The sequence below is a fragment of the Chrysemys picta genome, chromosome 15, assembly GCF_011386835.1.
Source record: "Chrysemys picta bellii isolate R12L10 chromosome 15, ASM1138683v2, whole genome shotgun sequence".
In the NCBI taxonomy this organism is placed as follows: Eukaryota; Metazoa; Chordata; order Testudines; family Emydidae; genus Chrysemys; species Chrysemys picta.
In genome coordinates this window covers 8,249,805-8,267,716 of record NC_088805.1, presented here as the reverse complement: position 1 = coordinate 8,267,716, position 17,912 = coordinate 8,249,805, and the positions used below count along the sequence as shown (strand labels likewise).

At 39.2% G+C, this 17,912-nt stretch overlaps 1 protein-coding gene across 2 annotated transcripts in view; it reads left to right on the top strand.

Annotated features, from left to right (window-relative positions):
* The window catches only part of MED13L (mediator complex subunit 13L), a 396,084-nt gene that overhangs the window by 336,350 nt on the left and 41,822 nt on the right, over positions 1-17,912 (top strand). For both annotated transcript variants that reach the window (XM_005303233.5, XM_005303234.5), the window contains exons 16-19: positions 5,934-6,139; positions 9,444-10,390; positions 11,149-11,328; positions 13,001-13,224. In XM_005303233.5, coding sequence (XP_005303290.2) covers positions 5,934-6,139; positions 9,444-10,390; positions 11,149-11,328; positions 13,001-13,224 — 1,557 coding nt within the window. The remainder of the gene's footprint in view (positions 1-5,933; positions 6,140-9,443; positions 10,391-11,148; positions 11,329-13,000; positions 13,225-17,912) is intronic.

Sequence of the window (17,912 nt, the reverse complement as noted above, 5' to 3'; positions counted from 1 at the left end):
GGTATTCTTCACCCCATAAAGGTACTTCTGCACAGTGATCAAGTCACCTCTTACTCTTCTTTGCGATAAACTGAACAGATTGAGCTCCTTCAGTCCACTGTAAAGCACTCCAGCCCTCAAATAATCTTTTTAAAATGTGGCACCAGAACTGGAGTGTTCCAATATCAATCTTGCAAGGCTATATACAGAGGTAAAACCCCCTCTTTATACATACAAGGATTATTAGTCTGGTTTGGCACAGCATCACACTGGGAGCTCATGTTGAATTGTTTGTCCACTATGACTCTTAAATTTTATTTCAGAATCACTGCTTTCCAGGAAACAATCCCCTATCTGAAGGTCTGGCCTATATTCTTTATTCCTTGATGCATGACCTTGTATTTGGCTACATTAAAATGCATTTGTTTGAACAGTCCCCAGGTGATCCAATTTGCTCCATATGACTTCCCTTTCCTCATCATTATCTACCACTCTGGCAATGTTTGTGTCATCTCGAAATTTTATTAACAGTGGATTTATATTTACTTGCACATCACTGATAGAAATATTTGTGATGGACAAGAAGTGACTATGTATTAATCTATTAATACTCTTATGTAATAATGGTATGGCTGTTGTAAGTGACCTTGTCAGTAAAGAAAAGTTATTGTATATCTATGATGGGTTAGTAGAATTTCTTGTATGATTGTATTGATCTAACTTAATAGGGGGCTGTGAGAGGAGCAAACAGTAAAGTGGCAGAATGGCTTCCCAGATAAGAATATCCAAGCACACTCTTGAAAGACAGTAGGGCAAGCTGTTATCTTCAAGGACCCTGGCTCCATTGAGTTGCAAATCTTGTTTTGCCAGATTTGGGAGTTAACTGATGAAAGGGCTGCAAACAGTTAAAAAGTGACTTGATTTCTGCAAAGGAGGGTAAGTTGCCAGGGGCTGTCCGAGAAGTTATCAGTGGGCATTGACAGGGAGGGGGGTCTGCAGAAGAGTCTGTAGACCTACCAGGGTCCGCACGTGGAAAATGGTTATATGCATATCTAGCTCTGCCAGGTGTTTAACCTTTTTCCACATGGGGACTTTGCCTTAAGGAGGCAGGTTGGTCACTGCTTACCCTGTCATTGCTCCCAGAGAAGAGAAGAGACCTGCAGATATTGGGTATAAATCAGATCTGCTGAAATCACAGTTAGTACCAGGGGACTGCAATCCAGGGCCCAGTTTGAAAGTGGGAGAGTTGCATGTTTCCACCTGGAGACAGGTGACAGCTAAAGACCTGAGATAGGAGTGGAAAGCACTCAACAAGAGCAGGAGAGGTCAGAGGTGCAGTTGATCTGGGAACTGTGACAATATTGAGTAGCGTATTTGTTTTTGGCTAAATAGAGGGCTTCAGTCTCCAGGGTTATTAATTCCCTGTCTTTCACTAGCAGTAAATTCATACTAGAAAGGATCCTAAGTTAATTAAGGACATTCTAAAAAAAACCCTGCTGCTGCATAATTTATTTATTTGAAGAAATTCAGACAATTTCCATAACAAAATAACTGTGATAGATAAATTACCTGTTTATTGAACATACCCTCCCCCAATAACATCAGCAAAATTGTGTAAAAGAAAACCCAGCAGAATTACTTGGCAACTGTTGCTAGAATAAGATAAGATAAAAAAGGGCAGTCTGTCTCTGAGAGTTGCTCCCCGTTGCCCAGTCACAATTGCATGAACTTTTTGCAGAGTACATAATGTAGGTCCAGTCCCAGTTCTAGAAAGTACTTAAGTATTTGGTCAGGGGACTGGACTTGATGACCTCTCGAGGTCCCTTCCAGTCCTAGAATCTATGAATCTATATGGTTAAGTCTCAGTGAAGACAGTGGGACTTAAGAACATGCTTAAAGTTAAGCAAATGCTTACTGCTTTATTGAACAGAAATGGATGTAAGCACATACTTAACTGCTTTCTTTTATGGCCAGGGATGGTGCTTCTCAGTAAAATCAGCCATTTACCTTAAACAGGTAAAGTTTATTTGCTTTTTAACCTAGTTTACAGGCTTTCAACCATATTGAATTTAATTCCACTCTCAAAGAAGTGTATAAGAGTAGCAGTCTTTTTTTCTTTCCCTTTTTCCAGTCTGAAGACCAAAATTGTAATTGAGGGAACAACCTGGTGAGAATTTTACAAAAGAGATAGAGGGATGCCCAGTCTCAGGGAAAAAAGGAGAAAGCAAAAATAGGACCGCTATTTACTCAGAGCTAAGATGGCCTCTCACATTGGGGAAAAAAATTGCACTGATGCTACCACTAGTTGAGCTGTCTTGATAGTAGCACCAGCAGGAGCCATACTGCAGGCTCCAATGGGTTCTGGAGACGTTGCCCCATGCCAATTAAAGATCAGCTTCTAACATTAGGTTTAATTGCTATGGTGATAAAAACCTTGGAAACCCCTGCAGTTTTGTCTACACTAGGACTCCCACTGGTGCTCTCCCCAGGGCAACTAAAATAGTGGATTTTTTTAAATTTCCTAATGAAAAAATTATCTTAGACGGTAAACCCATGAACTCTCTAGGGAACTAATCTCCAGGTAGCCACACCTTTTACCATTGGCAATCCTTCTGACATTCCCAGGGGTCACTTCCCCTTCTGTTCCTAAACAGCATTAATTACCAACAGGCAATAGCAAGGAGAAGGGAAAAATAGTATGCCCGGCTTTGTACATAATCCCTACTTTCAGAGAACCCTTAATAGACTGTAAAATGCCAAAGAAACGTGCCCTTGGCCTAATCTAAACACATGCTTTTGGGGAGTGAATTGCTCTTTCCAGCGTACAGTATCACTTTACCTGACTTAATGGGGAAAACAAATACTACCCCTAACCTGATGGGACTTGTTGCCCTCACACTGTGGGTATAATAAAAAAAGGCATGTTTGTACTAGGTGTCCATGTTCTACTAATGTATAATTATACAGTTCCCAATCTCTCTCGCTCTCTTTTCTATCAGTTTTAGCAGCATTTTAGAAACTGAAAAGACATGTATTTCAGTATACTGGTTATTAATTAGGTGTGCTGCATACAAATAACGAAAAAGCTATTTCTTCCAGTTGTCACAGACCTTATTTGTTTTTAACTCCACTTTAAATATTTTCCTGTATGTCAAAACAAAATTAGTTAATCTTTGGACAGGAAGGAAATCTGGGTCAAGATCATAGTTTAATGAGCTAAAAGAGAGATTAGAAAAAAATATATATGTTAGGGACTCATTCATACTGAAGATATTTTAGAGATCTCTAACAAAGATGTAAAGAGGATTGAAACATATATATATTTAATTGTGCATAGAGTTCTGCATTTGAGCAGCTGCTGCTCATACACATTAATAGGAATCTAGCACCTAACCCTACTGTAACTCATTTTTACAAAAATGCAAGTAGGTTTCTTGTGCTGATTATTGAGTGCCAAAGGTAGGAATCCTGTTATGCTTCATCTTCTGACACTTTAAGGAAGCACTGGGAAGGGAAGCAAAAGGACACAGAGAAATCTATGGCTGGCAGAGTTAAGGAAAGTAAGTAGAACTGTGTTAAGTACATGAGGTACACAGAAAATCTTAACAATAGTAGTGGTCCATTACTAGATGGAAATGGTAGAATTATCAATAATCAGAGAAAAGCAGAAGTGTTCAATAAATACTTCTGTTCTGTATTGGGGGGGAAGTGGTTGATGTACTCATATCATAAAATGATAATAATTCCACTTGTATGTCAGGAGGATGTTAAACAATAGCTGCTAAAGTTAGACGGTTTAAAATCAGCAGGTCCAGATAACTTGCATCCAAGAGTTTTAACAGAGAAGGCAGAAGAGCTTATTGATTTTCAATAAGTCTTGGAACACTGGAGAAGTTCCAGAAGACAGGAAGAACGCTAATGCTATGCCAATATTTAAAAGGGTAAAGAGGCTGGCCCAAGTAATTATAGGCCTGTCAGTCTAACATTGATCCGGGCAAGATAATGGAGCGTGTGATATGGGATTTGATTAATAAAGAATTAATTGAGGGTAATATAATTAGTGCCAGTCAATGTGGGTTTATGGAAAATAGATCCCTTGAAACTAACTTGATATCTTTTTTGGGGGTGAATTAAAAATTTGATAAAGATAATAATGTTGGTATAGTATATCTAGATTTCTGTTGAGCATTTTACTTGGTGCTACATGACATTTTGATTAAAAAATTATAACAAAATAAAATTAACATGGCACATGTTAAATGGATTGAAAGTTGGCTAACTGATAGGTCTCAAAATGTTGTTAATGGGGAATCATCATCAAGCGGGTGTGTTTCTAGTGGGGTCCTGCATGAAATAGTTCTTGGCTTTACATCATATAATATTTTTTTTCAATGGAAGAAAACATAAAATCATAACTGATAAAGTCTGAAGATGATACAAAAGTTGGGGGAGTTATAAACAATGAAGAGGACAAGGCCAGTCAATCAAGTAAATACAGAGCAATCTGGATCACTTGGTAAGCTGGGCACAAGCAAACACTATGCCTTTTAATATGGCTATATGTAAAAGTATACACATAGGAACAAAGAATGTAGGCCATACTTATAGGATGGAGGAATCTATCCTGGGAAGCAATAACTCCGAAAAAGATTTGGGGATTGTGGTGGATAATCAGCTGAACTTGAACTCCCAGTGCAATGCTATGGCCAGACAGCTAATGTGACCCTTGGATGCATAACAGTGGAATATTGAGTTAGGAGGAGGAGGAATGTTATTTTACACTCTGTATTTGGCACTGATGCAGCTGCTGCTGGAATAGTCTGAACAGTTCTGGTGTCCACAATTCAAGAAGGATGTTAATAAACTGAAGAGTGGTCAAAGAAGAGCCACGAGAATGACTGAAGGATTTGAAAACCTGCCTTATCGTGATAGATACAAAGAGTTCAGTCTATTTATCATAACACAGAGAGGGTTAAGAGATGACTTGATTACAGTCTGTAAGTATTTATATGGGGAACAAATGTTTGATAATAGGCTGTTCAGTCTAGCAGAGAAAGGTATAACACGATTCGATGGCTGGAAGTTGAAGCTAGACAAATTCAGACAGGAAATAAAGCAATACACTTTTAACAGTGACAGTAATTCACCATTGGAACAATCTACCAAGGGTTGTGGTGGATTCTCCATCACTGGCAAGTTTCAGATGAAGATTGGATGTTCTTTCTAAAAGATCTGCCCTAGGAATTAGTTTGGGGAAGTTTTCTGGCTTGTGTTGTACAGGACATCAGACTAGATTATCACAGTGGCCCTTCTGGCTTTGGAATCTATGAGGATGCTGGGACTGTGGTAAGACATTAAAAACTAAGTTTTCTAGAATTTCTACTATATACACTGCAGTAGTTCCCCCCAGATGCTAGATGTTTTCCAATCACAGAGGAAGACAGACTCTGTCTCCAGAGGATCTGGAATAACTCTGGCTGAAGTCCTAGTTATTGTTCCCCTTAACCAAAACAAAAGAAAAGTGTAATGGTTGCTAGTGAGCCAAAGGTGGCTGTACTATGAATTTGGTATGGTGCCAGTGGTTAATGGTTACTCCGTTCACCATTATTATTATTTGGATTATGATAGTGCCCAGGATGTGTTGTTCACTTTCTAACCATGTAGTATAAAGTCCTTCCCTAAAGCAATCACAATCTGCTCTAGAAGCCTAATCTTTTTACACTCATTATAATTCGGTTGTGCGTGTGTGTAATTTAGGTTCTGAGCCAAAGCCCCTTGTAGTCTGTGGGATCAGTTCCTAAATGTTTATAAAGTGAGTAAATATTTCATTATGAGAAAACGTGCAGTTATATGTGCTTCAAATTAGTATAATTAGTTTTACCTGAAAAATATATTTTAATATAGATTGATTTTTCTATATAGCTCTAAATACTGAAATCACTTTGGTTTTACAGGATTTTTCGTATGTGCACAAAGTTCCATCATTTCAACCTTTTGTGGGCTCTTCTGTGTTTGCCCCATTGAAGATACTGCCAAGCCAGTGCCTGCTACCTCTGAAGATACCGGATGCCTGCATGTTCAGGCCTTCTTGGGCGATTCCTCCTAAAATTGAACAACTTCCCATGCCACCTGCAGCCACTTTCATCAGAGATGGCTACAAGTAAGTACAAGCATTGCAACAGACGATGACATTCATTACACCCAGATCTAGATATGTAATAAATGGACACTCAGAGTGCTGGTGATTTTTCCTCTTTTTAATCCATGTGATAAAATTAGGAGCAAGCCTAATTACGGAATTATTTTAAACCTGCTTAAACTTTCATTGCTTTATAAAGTCAGAAACATTTTTGATAGCTGGCGCAGGAATAAATGACATTTGAGTTGATCCATTTTAAATAATTATCCAGGCAAAAACATTGTAATTCAACATAAAGTAGAAATGTTAAAGAAGAAGGCTCATACAGTTAATCTCCAAGTATTAGGTTTAATGATGGATTTTAATGGTGAATGTTTAGTCATTACTTTCCCTTCTTTGCTGGAGGAAATGGTAGATGTCAAATGTGATTTGCCTTTAATTGTAAAAAGGCATATCATCTACCTTTCCCTTGAGTTTTAGTTAATACCAAAGAAGGAGGCAGACAAAAAAGTTGTATACTTGTAATATACACAGCTGTGTGCTGTGTGAGTAGTAGAGAGAAAATATCTGCCTTTATAAAATATAAACGAAAGTAATATTTGATAGGGAAGGTACTCATGTTCATTTATACTACAAAGGAAATAGCAGGTCATTGAATGAGATGTAAACTTTAGGAGACGGTTTATAAAATTGAAATTGCATAGTGCTTTCCAGTAAAACTATGATAAATGGCAGATGGAAAGAAGTACTTACCTTCTGATTTTGATAAAACAAAAATGTGTCCTCTAATCCATCTGCAGTGCATGATTTAGAAGATCAAAATGTTAATTCTGATGGTTACTTTGAGCTGACAATGAACTCCTATCTTCCGGATTTTTAATACTTAAATTGTTCTTGGTAGTTACTCCCTTTAATTTATTCAGTCATTGAAATATATGTATCCGAATTCTGCTAGCGTCTGTGGCTGTTTTTTGTAAAGTTCCTTTTAAAATAAAAAAAATAAATAAATAAAAAAAAGGGAAGCGGGGAGGGAGTACCTATGGACACCCAACTAGTCAGCTAAGGATCTGACCCTTCATCTCATGGAATAGAATGGATCTTGAAGTAATGGACCATTCCATCATTTACAGTGGTAGAGCTTGTATGTTTAATGTATTTGTGCCCCAAAGACATGCTCTTCAATATTCACTTTGTACCTCATTCGCAGTGGTTACATTCCCTCCTGTGCAGATGGCCAACATAAATGATATACACCTACTGATGGTGTGACTTATGTGGTGTGTAGGCCTCTGATGTCCCTTTGTACAGGGATGAATTTCACCCCATTTTAGTTTTGTGGGGACACACAGCTCTTCTTTGGGATCCTCTTGTTTCTTCTGAACAGTTCACATAAGTTGTCAGTTTAATGTGCTCGGTGATTCCTATTCCTATATATTCTGAAATTGCTGTGCTTCTCTCCACTAGAAGGTGTAGTGGCACTGTGCCCCAGCTGCAAGTTTGCCATTAAATTAAGTTAAATGAGAAATTTGCATCCCCAGCATATTTTTCAAAAGTTATCACTGTTTATGGAAGAAATCCATTGCTGCAGATCTTGAAACCTAGCAAGAATTTAAACCATTTAATACATAAAACCTCTCAAAAGCTATAATTTATATAGTAGAAGAGTCTCCTGCGGCAGTGAATGTATTTATAGAGGAAGTGGCTTGCATCTTTAAATCAATCCTTAAATCCTTGAAATCAGGCCTTCTCCAGCTCCAAAGGATCTTCCAATGCTCTCCAAAGAAGTGCAAAAAAGAAATTACAAACCCTCGATACCACCTAAGGAGCAAATGACTTCTCAGGTTTTCTCTAATAGTAACTGCTTCTAATAGTAACCAGGACTGAGCTAATTGTTAATTGCAGGTATTTGTTGAAAAAAATCTTTTATTTTCAATGTAATCCAATTAGAGTGAAGATAATTACTGCATCCTGATTACTGCAGGTTTTTAGTAAAGTGGTGATTGCCAATCAAGATTTCTAGGTCACGCTTTGTCATTTGTCTAAGGTATTCACTGTGCCTCAGATTCACAACTCTTATCAACCTTTGTCCATTTTTTCCTACCTTTGATTTGGGCACAGGTCAGTTAAAGATAACAAAATGATTCTAAAGGATCAGGTCTTTACTACAGTTTCTTTTCAAGTTGCTAATGAAATGTGATCCTTAAAATAATATTCCTTTTAAAATAACACATAAAACACACAGTAAGAACACACAAACGTAAAAAATCCATATGTTTCCGCTCCTTCATCAAGAGACTGATTGTGTTCTTATGTTTTATGTGCTGCCCTTAAGGAATACATTTCAAGAAAAATGTTTTATTAGCTCTTGGGAAGAGAAATGTTATAAAGACCTTACTTGTTTGAGCAATTATGTTGTCCTTAATATGAAGCCTAATGACAAAATTATCTGTTTCTTACTCTAATATGTCACTCCAAAGAAAAGAGAGCTCTTGTGGAAATATATGACCACATTCTGGTCCCTGAAATTTAGCAGATAATGGCAAAACTGTTACTAATAAGGAGTGTGATGACAAATGGTGACCTAGAAATACCACCTTCAGCTCTTGTGGACCACGAGTCTGTAATAGCAAGTGTTATTTTTGTGCTGTAAGCTATATAGGGCTAGATAAAGGCTGCCTTTATTGTATGTGAAACACTTTTGTCAGCTGGGTTCCACCAAGGAAACATTAAAATTTAACCAAGAAGAATCAGATAAATTACTTGTATCAAGGAGTACTGAAGTTAATTATTTACTACAGACATTTTAAAACATATAGACAGTAAAGCGAATTATTTCTAAAGGGAGTTTACATGCTGTATAACTATATGAAATTTCATGTCCCTAATTTTTACACATTGGACCGTAGATTTCTTTAGAGACAGTTGCATGGTGAACTCACTGAAATAATCCCCCCCCCCCCCCCAAGTACTGAAAATATTGAAGTCACATCAATTATTTAATTTCAGGTCATTCTAAATAAGCACCCGAAATTTCAGGTCATAACCGACTCTTAGCTTGTAATCTTTAAAACAGCATGAGGGGATGTTTTCTGTTTTGTTTTGTTTTTTCCTTTTTACTACATTCTCGGCGACTCTTAGCTATGTTTGCTGATGAGACCTTGAAAGATTAGACAGAAAGAAGAGAGACTCTTGAATATAATTATATGAGAAGAATGTCTGAAGGTGCTGTCCCTTTATTGTGGTCATTATATAGCTATTGCATGTGAGTCCTGTTTACAGTGAACCTTTTGAATATTCATCTTCTTCTTCCTGTATTTTTTTGCAGCAATGTGCCTAGTGTTGGGAGCCTCACAGATCAAGACTATCTTCAGATGAACACTCCCCAAATGAATACACCAGTGACATTAAACAGTGCTGCCCCAGCCAGCAACAGTGGGGCAGGAGTACTGCCATCCCCAGCAACTCCCCGCTTCTCCGTCCCTACGCCACGCACACCCAGAACCCCAAGGACTCCTAGAGGTGGGGGCACTGCCAGCGGGCAAGGATCTGTAAAATATGACAGCACAGATCAAGGTTCACCAGCTTCTACCCCTTCTACTACACGACCGCTTAATTCTGTGGAGCCACCCACTGTCCAGCCAATCCCAGAAGCCCACAGCCTTTATGTCACCCTGATTCTTTCAGACTCCGTGCTGAACATCTTTAAAGATCGCAACTTTGATAGCTGTTGTATATGCGCGTGTAACATGAATATTAAAGGTGCAGATGTAGGGCTGTACATCCCAGATTCATCTAATGAGGACCAGTACCGCTGCACGTGTGGATTTAGTGCAATTATGAACCGCAAACTAGGTTACAACTCTGGGCTTTTTATTGAGGATGAATTGGATATTTTTGGCAAGACCTCAGACATTGGCCAGGCTGCAGAGAGGAGGTTGATGATGTGTCAGACCACTTTACTTCCTCAGATGGGAGAGGGAGCCAGGAGGGGCCAGGAACCCCCTATGAGCCTCCTCCTCCTTCTCCAGAATCAGCACACACAGCCTTTCACCTCTCTGAGCTGCTTGGACTACATGTCCTCCAATAACCGGCAGACACTTCCCTGTATGAACTGGACTTATGACAGAGTGCAAGCAGATAGTAATGATTCCTGGATAGAGTGCTTCAATGCCCTGGAGCAAGGAAGGCAGTATGTGGATAACCCCACTGGTGGAAAAGTGGATGAAGCCCTAGTAAGAAGTGCTACTGTACACTCTTGGCCTCACAGCAATGGTATGGTTCACAGAAGAGGTTTTGGTTTTCTTTCGTTCGAAAAACTTACTTACCTTTGCAATTTAATTTTAAACTTGCCAGTGCAAGACAGTATCATTTAGACTTTATGGGGGAAAGTGCACTCTTGAGGAATAGGAGTAGATAAGTAATTTGGAGAGCTTTCTAAAACCAAAGGCAGAATACTGGTAAATTTCCTTCTTCCTTGCAGCATGTTGTAGGACTTTTCAGTGTCACAAATTCACAGCAATTCTGTAGGTTTTTTGGTTTGGTTTGTTTTCTGGGGTGAGGGTCAAACTTTGCTCTAGCTTTCTTTGGTGAGACTGTGGGCACATCTTTTTGGAACATAAGTATGCAATCATCAAAAGGGGGCTGCTCTTTGTGAAACAATGCCAACTAGAAATAATGTAAATTTGTAAATGAAATGTAATGTGTTTATTTACAATTCTTTATGGGCTTGATTTAAAGAGCAATATTTTTTAGCCGTTAAGCAGCTTAACGCCTTTAAACAAACTTATAGCAAATCACTACAGTCCAGATAACATTTTGCAAAAGGATATTTTGAAACAAACTTGATAGAAAGCTTAGTCTAACAATGTGGTTTGATAAAGAAGCAGTTTAAATTCTATTTTACTAATTACAGAGGAGCACAGGCTATATGGGCACCATGAGAGGCAAGATAAAGGAATCACAGGCCAAACAAAAGTTATGCCCCCTTCTCCTCACCAGAAATATGATTCGTACCTCTTTGTCATTTGTAGTACTGGATATCAGCATGCTGTCCTCCCAGGATGTGGTGCGCATGCTACTGTCCCTACAGCCCTTTCTCCAAGATGCCATCCAGAAGAAGCGGACAGGCAGGACCTGGGAGAACATCCAACATGTGCAGGGACCCCTCACCTGGCAGCAGTTCCATAAGATGGCAGGACGGGGAACATATGGTAGAGTTTTATGTGGAACAGCAGTGTTCAGATGAAGGCTGTGTTTCCTTACACATGGGCATTTAAATGTGTTCTTTGAGGGAAAGTGCATAAGAACAAAAGTCTCCTCAGACAGCTTTTCACTGTGTTTAATATTTGAAAGATATTCTTGAGTAATATAGTGGGGGTTCTGCCTTCCAAGATGACTGACGTTGGAGAGGGGCTCGAACACCTCAAAAGCTTTGGTGAGGTTCAAAATCCCTGTGTGGATTTGATTTTGGTTTGAACCCATAGCTAGTACAATGAATAATGTGAAGCATAGAAACTGTTAAGTAAAATTAGAGCCCTAGTTATAAGATTTTAAATATGTTTTAAAATGTCATATTGCTAATATGTTTGGAATTAAACACCTCCTGGTTACAAGTGAGACTTTTAATTGGAAATATATTTGACAGAATATGTACTAAGTGAGAACAAATTAATGACTGACCTTTAAACATCATTTTTACTCTTCATGCATTTTGCCTGCATTTTATGTGAAATTCCTACTAATCTGTTTTTTTACAGTCTTATTCTGTTTTGCCACAGTTCCTCAATTCTCTACTTTCCCTGCTCTGACACTTGACATAATGCTGATTTCCCTTTTGGCTATGGCAGGCTGCAGTAACTATCATCACATTCCAATGCCACTCTCCCACATGACAAGTACCTCCAGCCTTTTTTCAACATTTGTAACTATAGTGTAGCATTGAATAGTCAGGATTTGCCAACAGTTACCACATACTGTAACTGAAATGACCACATTTTCCCATATGCATTAGAACAGTAGATATCTGTGGTGAGTATGTGGTAATGGTTGGTGAATGCTGACCTTTTTAGTCATTTATATTTCTCTAGAAATTGACAGGTATATTTGGGCTCACATTCTCCAAGCAACAGCGGGCTACACTCGCATTTCTTTTTAGCTAGCGTAATCCCTAACAGCCTGCTTGTGTGAGCTCTCAGATTCGTTACGATAATCCTCTCATTTGTGATGGTGACTGTTTTGGGTTTTTTTAATTTGTATTAACTCTAGCCACTTTGCTTAGAAATCAAGACTTTGATTTCCCACTTTGGGAGCTATGGTTTTCTTCAGTTGGTCATTTTGCACAACCAACAAGAGCTAAAGCAAGAAACATTAGTTTAGTTTCCATGAATTCATGTAATCACTTCTCTTTAGGTTGAAAGGACATATGTGAAATATGGTTATATCCTCATTTAGGCAGAGTGAAACCACTTTACAAAACCACAAGTTCAGTCTTAAAGAAGGCCCTGAATTTCTGGCAGAATGTGTATTTACAGTATACTAGAAGATATTTTATTGCAGTCTTTTAGGGGCATTATAGTAGTGATGCTTGGATTGGCTTCTTCTGCTTTGACTGACTGACCTCTGATTTTATGACACTTCATAAGCATGATATAAATCTTTCTGCCCTGTAATTAAATACCGTTACCTGAGGAAAATAACTGTGGAAGGAAGGACATTGTTAATATGTATTGTGGCTGCATCCTGCCTGCTCAGAGGAGGTTCAGGCTTTCTGAAAACTCTCCATGACAAGAGATTACTGATTTACAACATTTGGCTAGAAAGAGCTCATTTGCTATTGTACCAGACAGTCCTTTCCAATTAAAGTGGTTCTTCTTTTTTTATCAGGTTCTGAGGAGTCTCCTGAGCCTCTTCCAATCCCCACTTTACTGGTGGGTTATGACAAGGACTTCCTGACAATCTCTCCATTCTCCTTGCCGTTCTGGGAGAGGCTGTTGCTAGACCCATATGGGGGCCATCGGGATGTCGCTTACATTGTGCTGTGTCCAGAAAATGAGGCCTTGCTCGACGGAGCCAAAACTTTCTTCAGGGACTTGAGTGCTGTTTATGAGGTAGGAAAGAGGGACTGTTATGAATTGTTTAGTCATAATTGTCATCCTTGTTTTAGCAGCATGTTCACAGTTGGGTTAAGTTCATGTTCTTTCCTTTCCTTTTTAAGCTCTCTTAAACTGTTTAAAAGTTAAGTGTTTTAAATAGTAATTTGTTACAGTATTTTCTTCAGTTTAGGAGGACTTTCCCCACTTTTAGAGTACGGGAAAAATATCATCTAATAGAGCTTCACTTATTCTTTTGCATGTTAGCTCCGTTTAAGACAAAATTCAGCCCTAAGATACAGCTCTTAAGTGCAGCTGCTGTTTAAGTCGAAGGAAACAAGGCATATGCAACTGAAGGCTGAAAATAGCTGAGCAGTAGGAACAGTCTAATAGCAAGATGCACTAAAATGCAGAAGTACAAGGAGACAGTAGAGATATAAATCACTCTGAAATACAGGGAAATCTGAAAAGTAGCACTTTCCGTAAAATGAATCCAGGAACCTCCTGCATAGGCAAGCAGTACCTGCATGAGACGCTTCTCACGCGTCTGGCAGCAAAGTGAGATGTCTACACTTTTTCCACTCTGTGGCAATGAAGGGCGAGTAGCCAAATCAGAGTGGGAGGAGTAAAGGATGACTCATGCTAAATGACTTGTTCCTAAATCAAAACAGCAGAACTTTTACCACTGTATTTAAGACTGATTCATTCTCTTGCACACACTTTGATCCTCATCAGGAGTGACATGAGTACAGTTGTGATCTGTGAACCAGTGGCAGCAATACAGCTAAGCCCAGTTGTGTAGTTTGCAGATGGAAGATCTTGTTGCTGCACAGGTACAAAGGCCCTATGAATGGGATTTCCAAAAGCACTCAGTATTGGCCTAACCCAGGGGTCAGCAACCTGCGGCACCCGAGCTGATTTTGAGTGGCACTCACACTGCCAGGGTCCTGGCTGCCGGCCTTGGGGCTCTGCTGCTGGCCTGGGGTCCTACCGCTAGCCCCCTGCCACCTGGGGTCCTGTCCACCAGCCCCGCTCAGCCTGCTGCTGGCCCCGGGTCCCAGCCACCAGTCCCGGGGTCCCTGCTGCCAGCCTGGGGTCCTACCGCCGGCCCCCTGCCACTCAGGGTCCGTCCTTTCTTGACGAAGCATACAGGACTGTATTGATCAAAAAGGCAGTATCAGGATATGAGAAGCAAAGCAGTGTTTTTAAATGCTTAAGTGTAAGTAAAAATGAAGCCAAAGAAAGGAAGTTACAAGATTGTACAGTGCATTGCAAGGCACTGTAAGCAGTTTACAGATGGGGAATATATAAAAAAAAATTTCTCAGCAGTCCGGAGGTTTTGTTCAATGATTTGCCAAATAAAGATGCGATCGTATCTAGAATAAAAGAACTGCCTGTCTCTGCCAAAACAATTGAGAGACGCGCAAGTGAAATGGCAGTAAACATTAACGAAAAGTAGATGACTGCATTAAAAGACACAGCAGTGTTTAGCGTTGCAGTTGATGAGAGCGTGGATATAAATGACATTCTACGTTTGGCAATTGTTGCAAGTTATTGTGCTTCTGATGAAATCCAAGAGGAACTTTGTTGCCTAAAACCCCTGCATGGCACAACAAAGGGGGAAGATATAGCGGAAACTTTTGTAAACCATTTTGAAGAACGAGGAGTTGACATCAGCAAAATATTTTGTGCTCCTGCCATGGTCGGAAAACAGAAGGGATTTGTAAAGTTACTTGAAGATCACATTGGACGCCCGACAGTCAAATTTCACTGTATCATCCATCAAGAAAACCTGTGTGCTAAAATTTCTAATTCAGAGCTTAATAATCTGATGAATACAGTGGTGCGAATTGTGAATTTCCTTGTTGCTTGATCTGCTTTGACTCAAGATAGTTTCAAGCACTGCTAGAAGAGATGGACAGTGCTTATAACAACGTTCCACTTCACAGCAACATTCGGTGTCTAAGTCGTGGCAAGGTTTTGGTGCATCTTGTAAACTGTTTTGATGCAATCAAGGCCTTTTTGTCCAAAAAAGGCCAAAACTACCCCGAACTCGATGATGACAAATGGCTCTGTAAGCTCATGTTTCTAACTGACATCACTGCTCACCTAAACAAACTCAATCTCCATCTCCAGGGTGCAGGGCAAACGGTTCTGGATCTTTATAAAATCTGGAAGGCATTCGTTGTAAAACTAGCAGTTTTTTCTCAGGATATTCAAACTTCGACTTTCTGCTACTTCCAATACATAAAAGAGCTATTGACACATTGAACTGTCTGTGTCGATGAGATTGGAATGTACATGCAAGAACTGGAATCAGAATTTACTGACAGATTTCAAGATTTCCAGCGATTTGGCCCAGTGCTTTCTTTTCTAATTAAACCTGAAAAGTTCAGCAAAAGCAACTTGGTTTTGTCTGTATTTCAGTGGATGGGTTTGAAGATTTCGAAATGCAGCTCATTCAGTTAAAAAGCTCAGAATTGTGGGCATCAAGGTTTGGAGATCGGCGGAGTTCACTTGAAGCTACCGAGAGAGATCATGGGGCCTTTATTCTGACCTGCTGGATGTCCCTGCCAGTGAAATTTAATTATTTGAAGAAAATTGCGTTTGCAATGCTTTCAGCATTTGGATCCACGTGCCTGTGTGAACAGGTATTTTCACACATGAAATCTGTCCTCTGTCCCTCTCGGAGCCGGTTAACAACTGATCACTCAGAAGCCTGTGTGCAGTTTCAAGTATCCAAATACGTGCCAGACATTGGAAAACTCAGCAAGGATCACACTAAACTGATAAGATCTGCATTTTAATTTAATTTTAAATGAAGCTTCTTAAACATTTTAAAAACCTTGCTTACTTTACATACAACAATAGTTTAGTTTTATATTATAGAGAGACCTTCTAAAAACGTTACAATGTATTATTGGCATGTGAAACATTAAATTAGAGTGAATAAATGAAGACTTGGCACACCACTTCTGAAAGGTTGCCGACCCCTGGCCTAACCCAACACTGAATGCTTTTGAAAATAACATCCATGTGCAAAAAGCCTAGGTTCCAACCACAGATCTTTCACCTTGTTCATGTAAGGGTTATCCACACAATCTGCCCTCTCTGTCTCACCACCTTTGCAATATAATCATTAGGTAAACAGAGATGGAACATATTTTTGAGAAATCTGACCTGGAAGATTTTCCATGTCTTTACAAGGAGGAATGTATGGCCCAAAGTAAGCAGTCAGCTAAAATATCATTCAAATAAAAAAATGAATGTTAATGTAGTGCTGTAGAAACTGTGATTGTGCTATTTCAAAAAGCCCTATTAGCCCTTTTTATTTCAGGGGAAGAAAGTGAAAACCATTAGAAAGCATGGTCTTCTAAACATAGGGATTTCTATTTTAATTTTTGTAATGTCAAAATTTAAGATAGGAATTCACAGTGAGAGGTGATTTCTTACTCTATTCTGAATGGACATGATATTCTTACTAGGAGCTCAGTCCTATATTCTGAATCATTGCATGTGTCTTAAAGTATGCTACTGTTTTAGAAGGAAAATGGGGTCATGCCCTTAAACATTCCAGGACAAGTGTAGATCTTGTTAACAACACTAAAACAAGAAGTACTGTAGTTGGTATTAATTACAATTTCAAAGAAATGCTCCTCTACAGAATGGAACTGCTCCCATTGTATGAAGAAATTCAACTTTTCCTCCACAAGCTACAGCAGATACATCCGCTAAAAACCTGTGAAAAAAAATGCTCCTCCAAACAGTTCTACTTTACTACATTATCAGGAAAGAATGCTAGCATTGAGATATGTTCATTGAGAATAATCTATGTAGGGTAATGATAGAAGCCCCATCACTTAGGCTGTTTCAAATAGATTGGACAAAGAAAAGGCTTATACTGTATACTGTGAGAAACAATCCTTCACTGGTCACTAGTTATAGATAAGATGATCAAATACCTCTTTTCCATTGCTAATTTCTGTGGTCAGAGCAAAGGAATCTAAAATATGAGCAGCCTTAGATCAAAGAAACCCCAAATAACTTTTAGGAAACTCACTTTTTTCTCAGATTGAATGATGATGCCAGAATAGCCAGCCTAGAGTAGTAACACACAAGAACTGCAGTAACGCTGTTGTGTCAACAAGAATTCATCCCTGTGTATCATGTATGAAAAACTTTTCTGGAGATGGTCACCTGGGCTCTGCTAGACCTTTGCACCAACAGAGTCAGTTGTCTATCTGTTAGTCTTAAAGGTGCCACAGGACTCTCTGTTGCTTTTTACAGAGTCAGTTGTGTGGCTAATAAGCATTTTAAATGTATCAATCTCCTACTTTCTGCGGAAGTGAAATGGATCCTTTTACTCACCTGGGTATGGTTCTCTTTTAGACCTGAGTGCACAGCAGAACCCCATTTATCCAACCCTCCATTATCTGGCTCTCTGTATTAACCAAACAACCAGCACACACAGGTCCAGAAGCAGGCAATCTCTTCTGTGGCCACTAGATGGGGCTGCAGCCTTGCACTTTTCCATTCTCCGGATTATCCAAGTTTTTGATGATCCGATCGGGCCCCAGTCCCTGTTAGATTGGATATATGGGGTTCTGATCTATTTAATTGGAGTACAACTGCCTGTTTTCCAATCTAAAGCAGTAGCAATTCTTTTATTATCCACTAGGATGCAGTACCGCTTAGCAGTCAGAGCT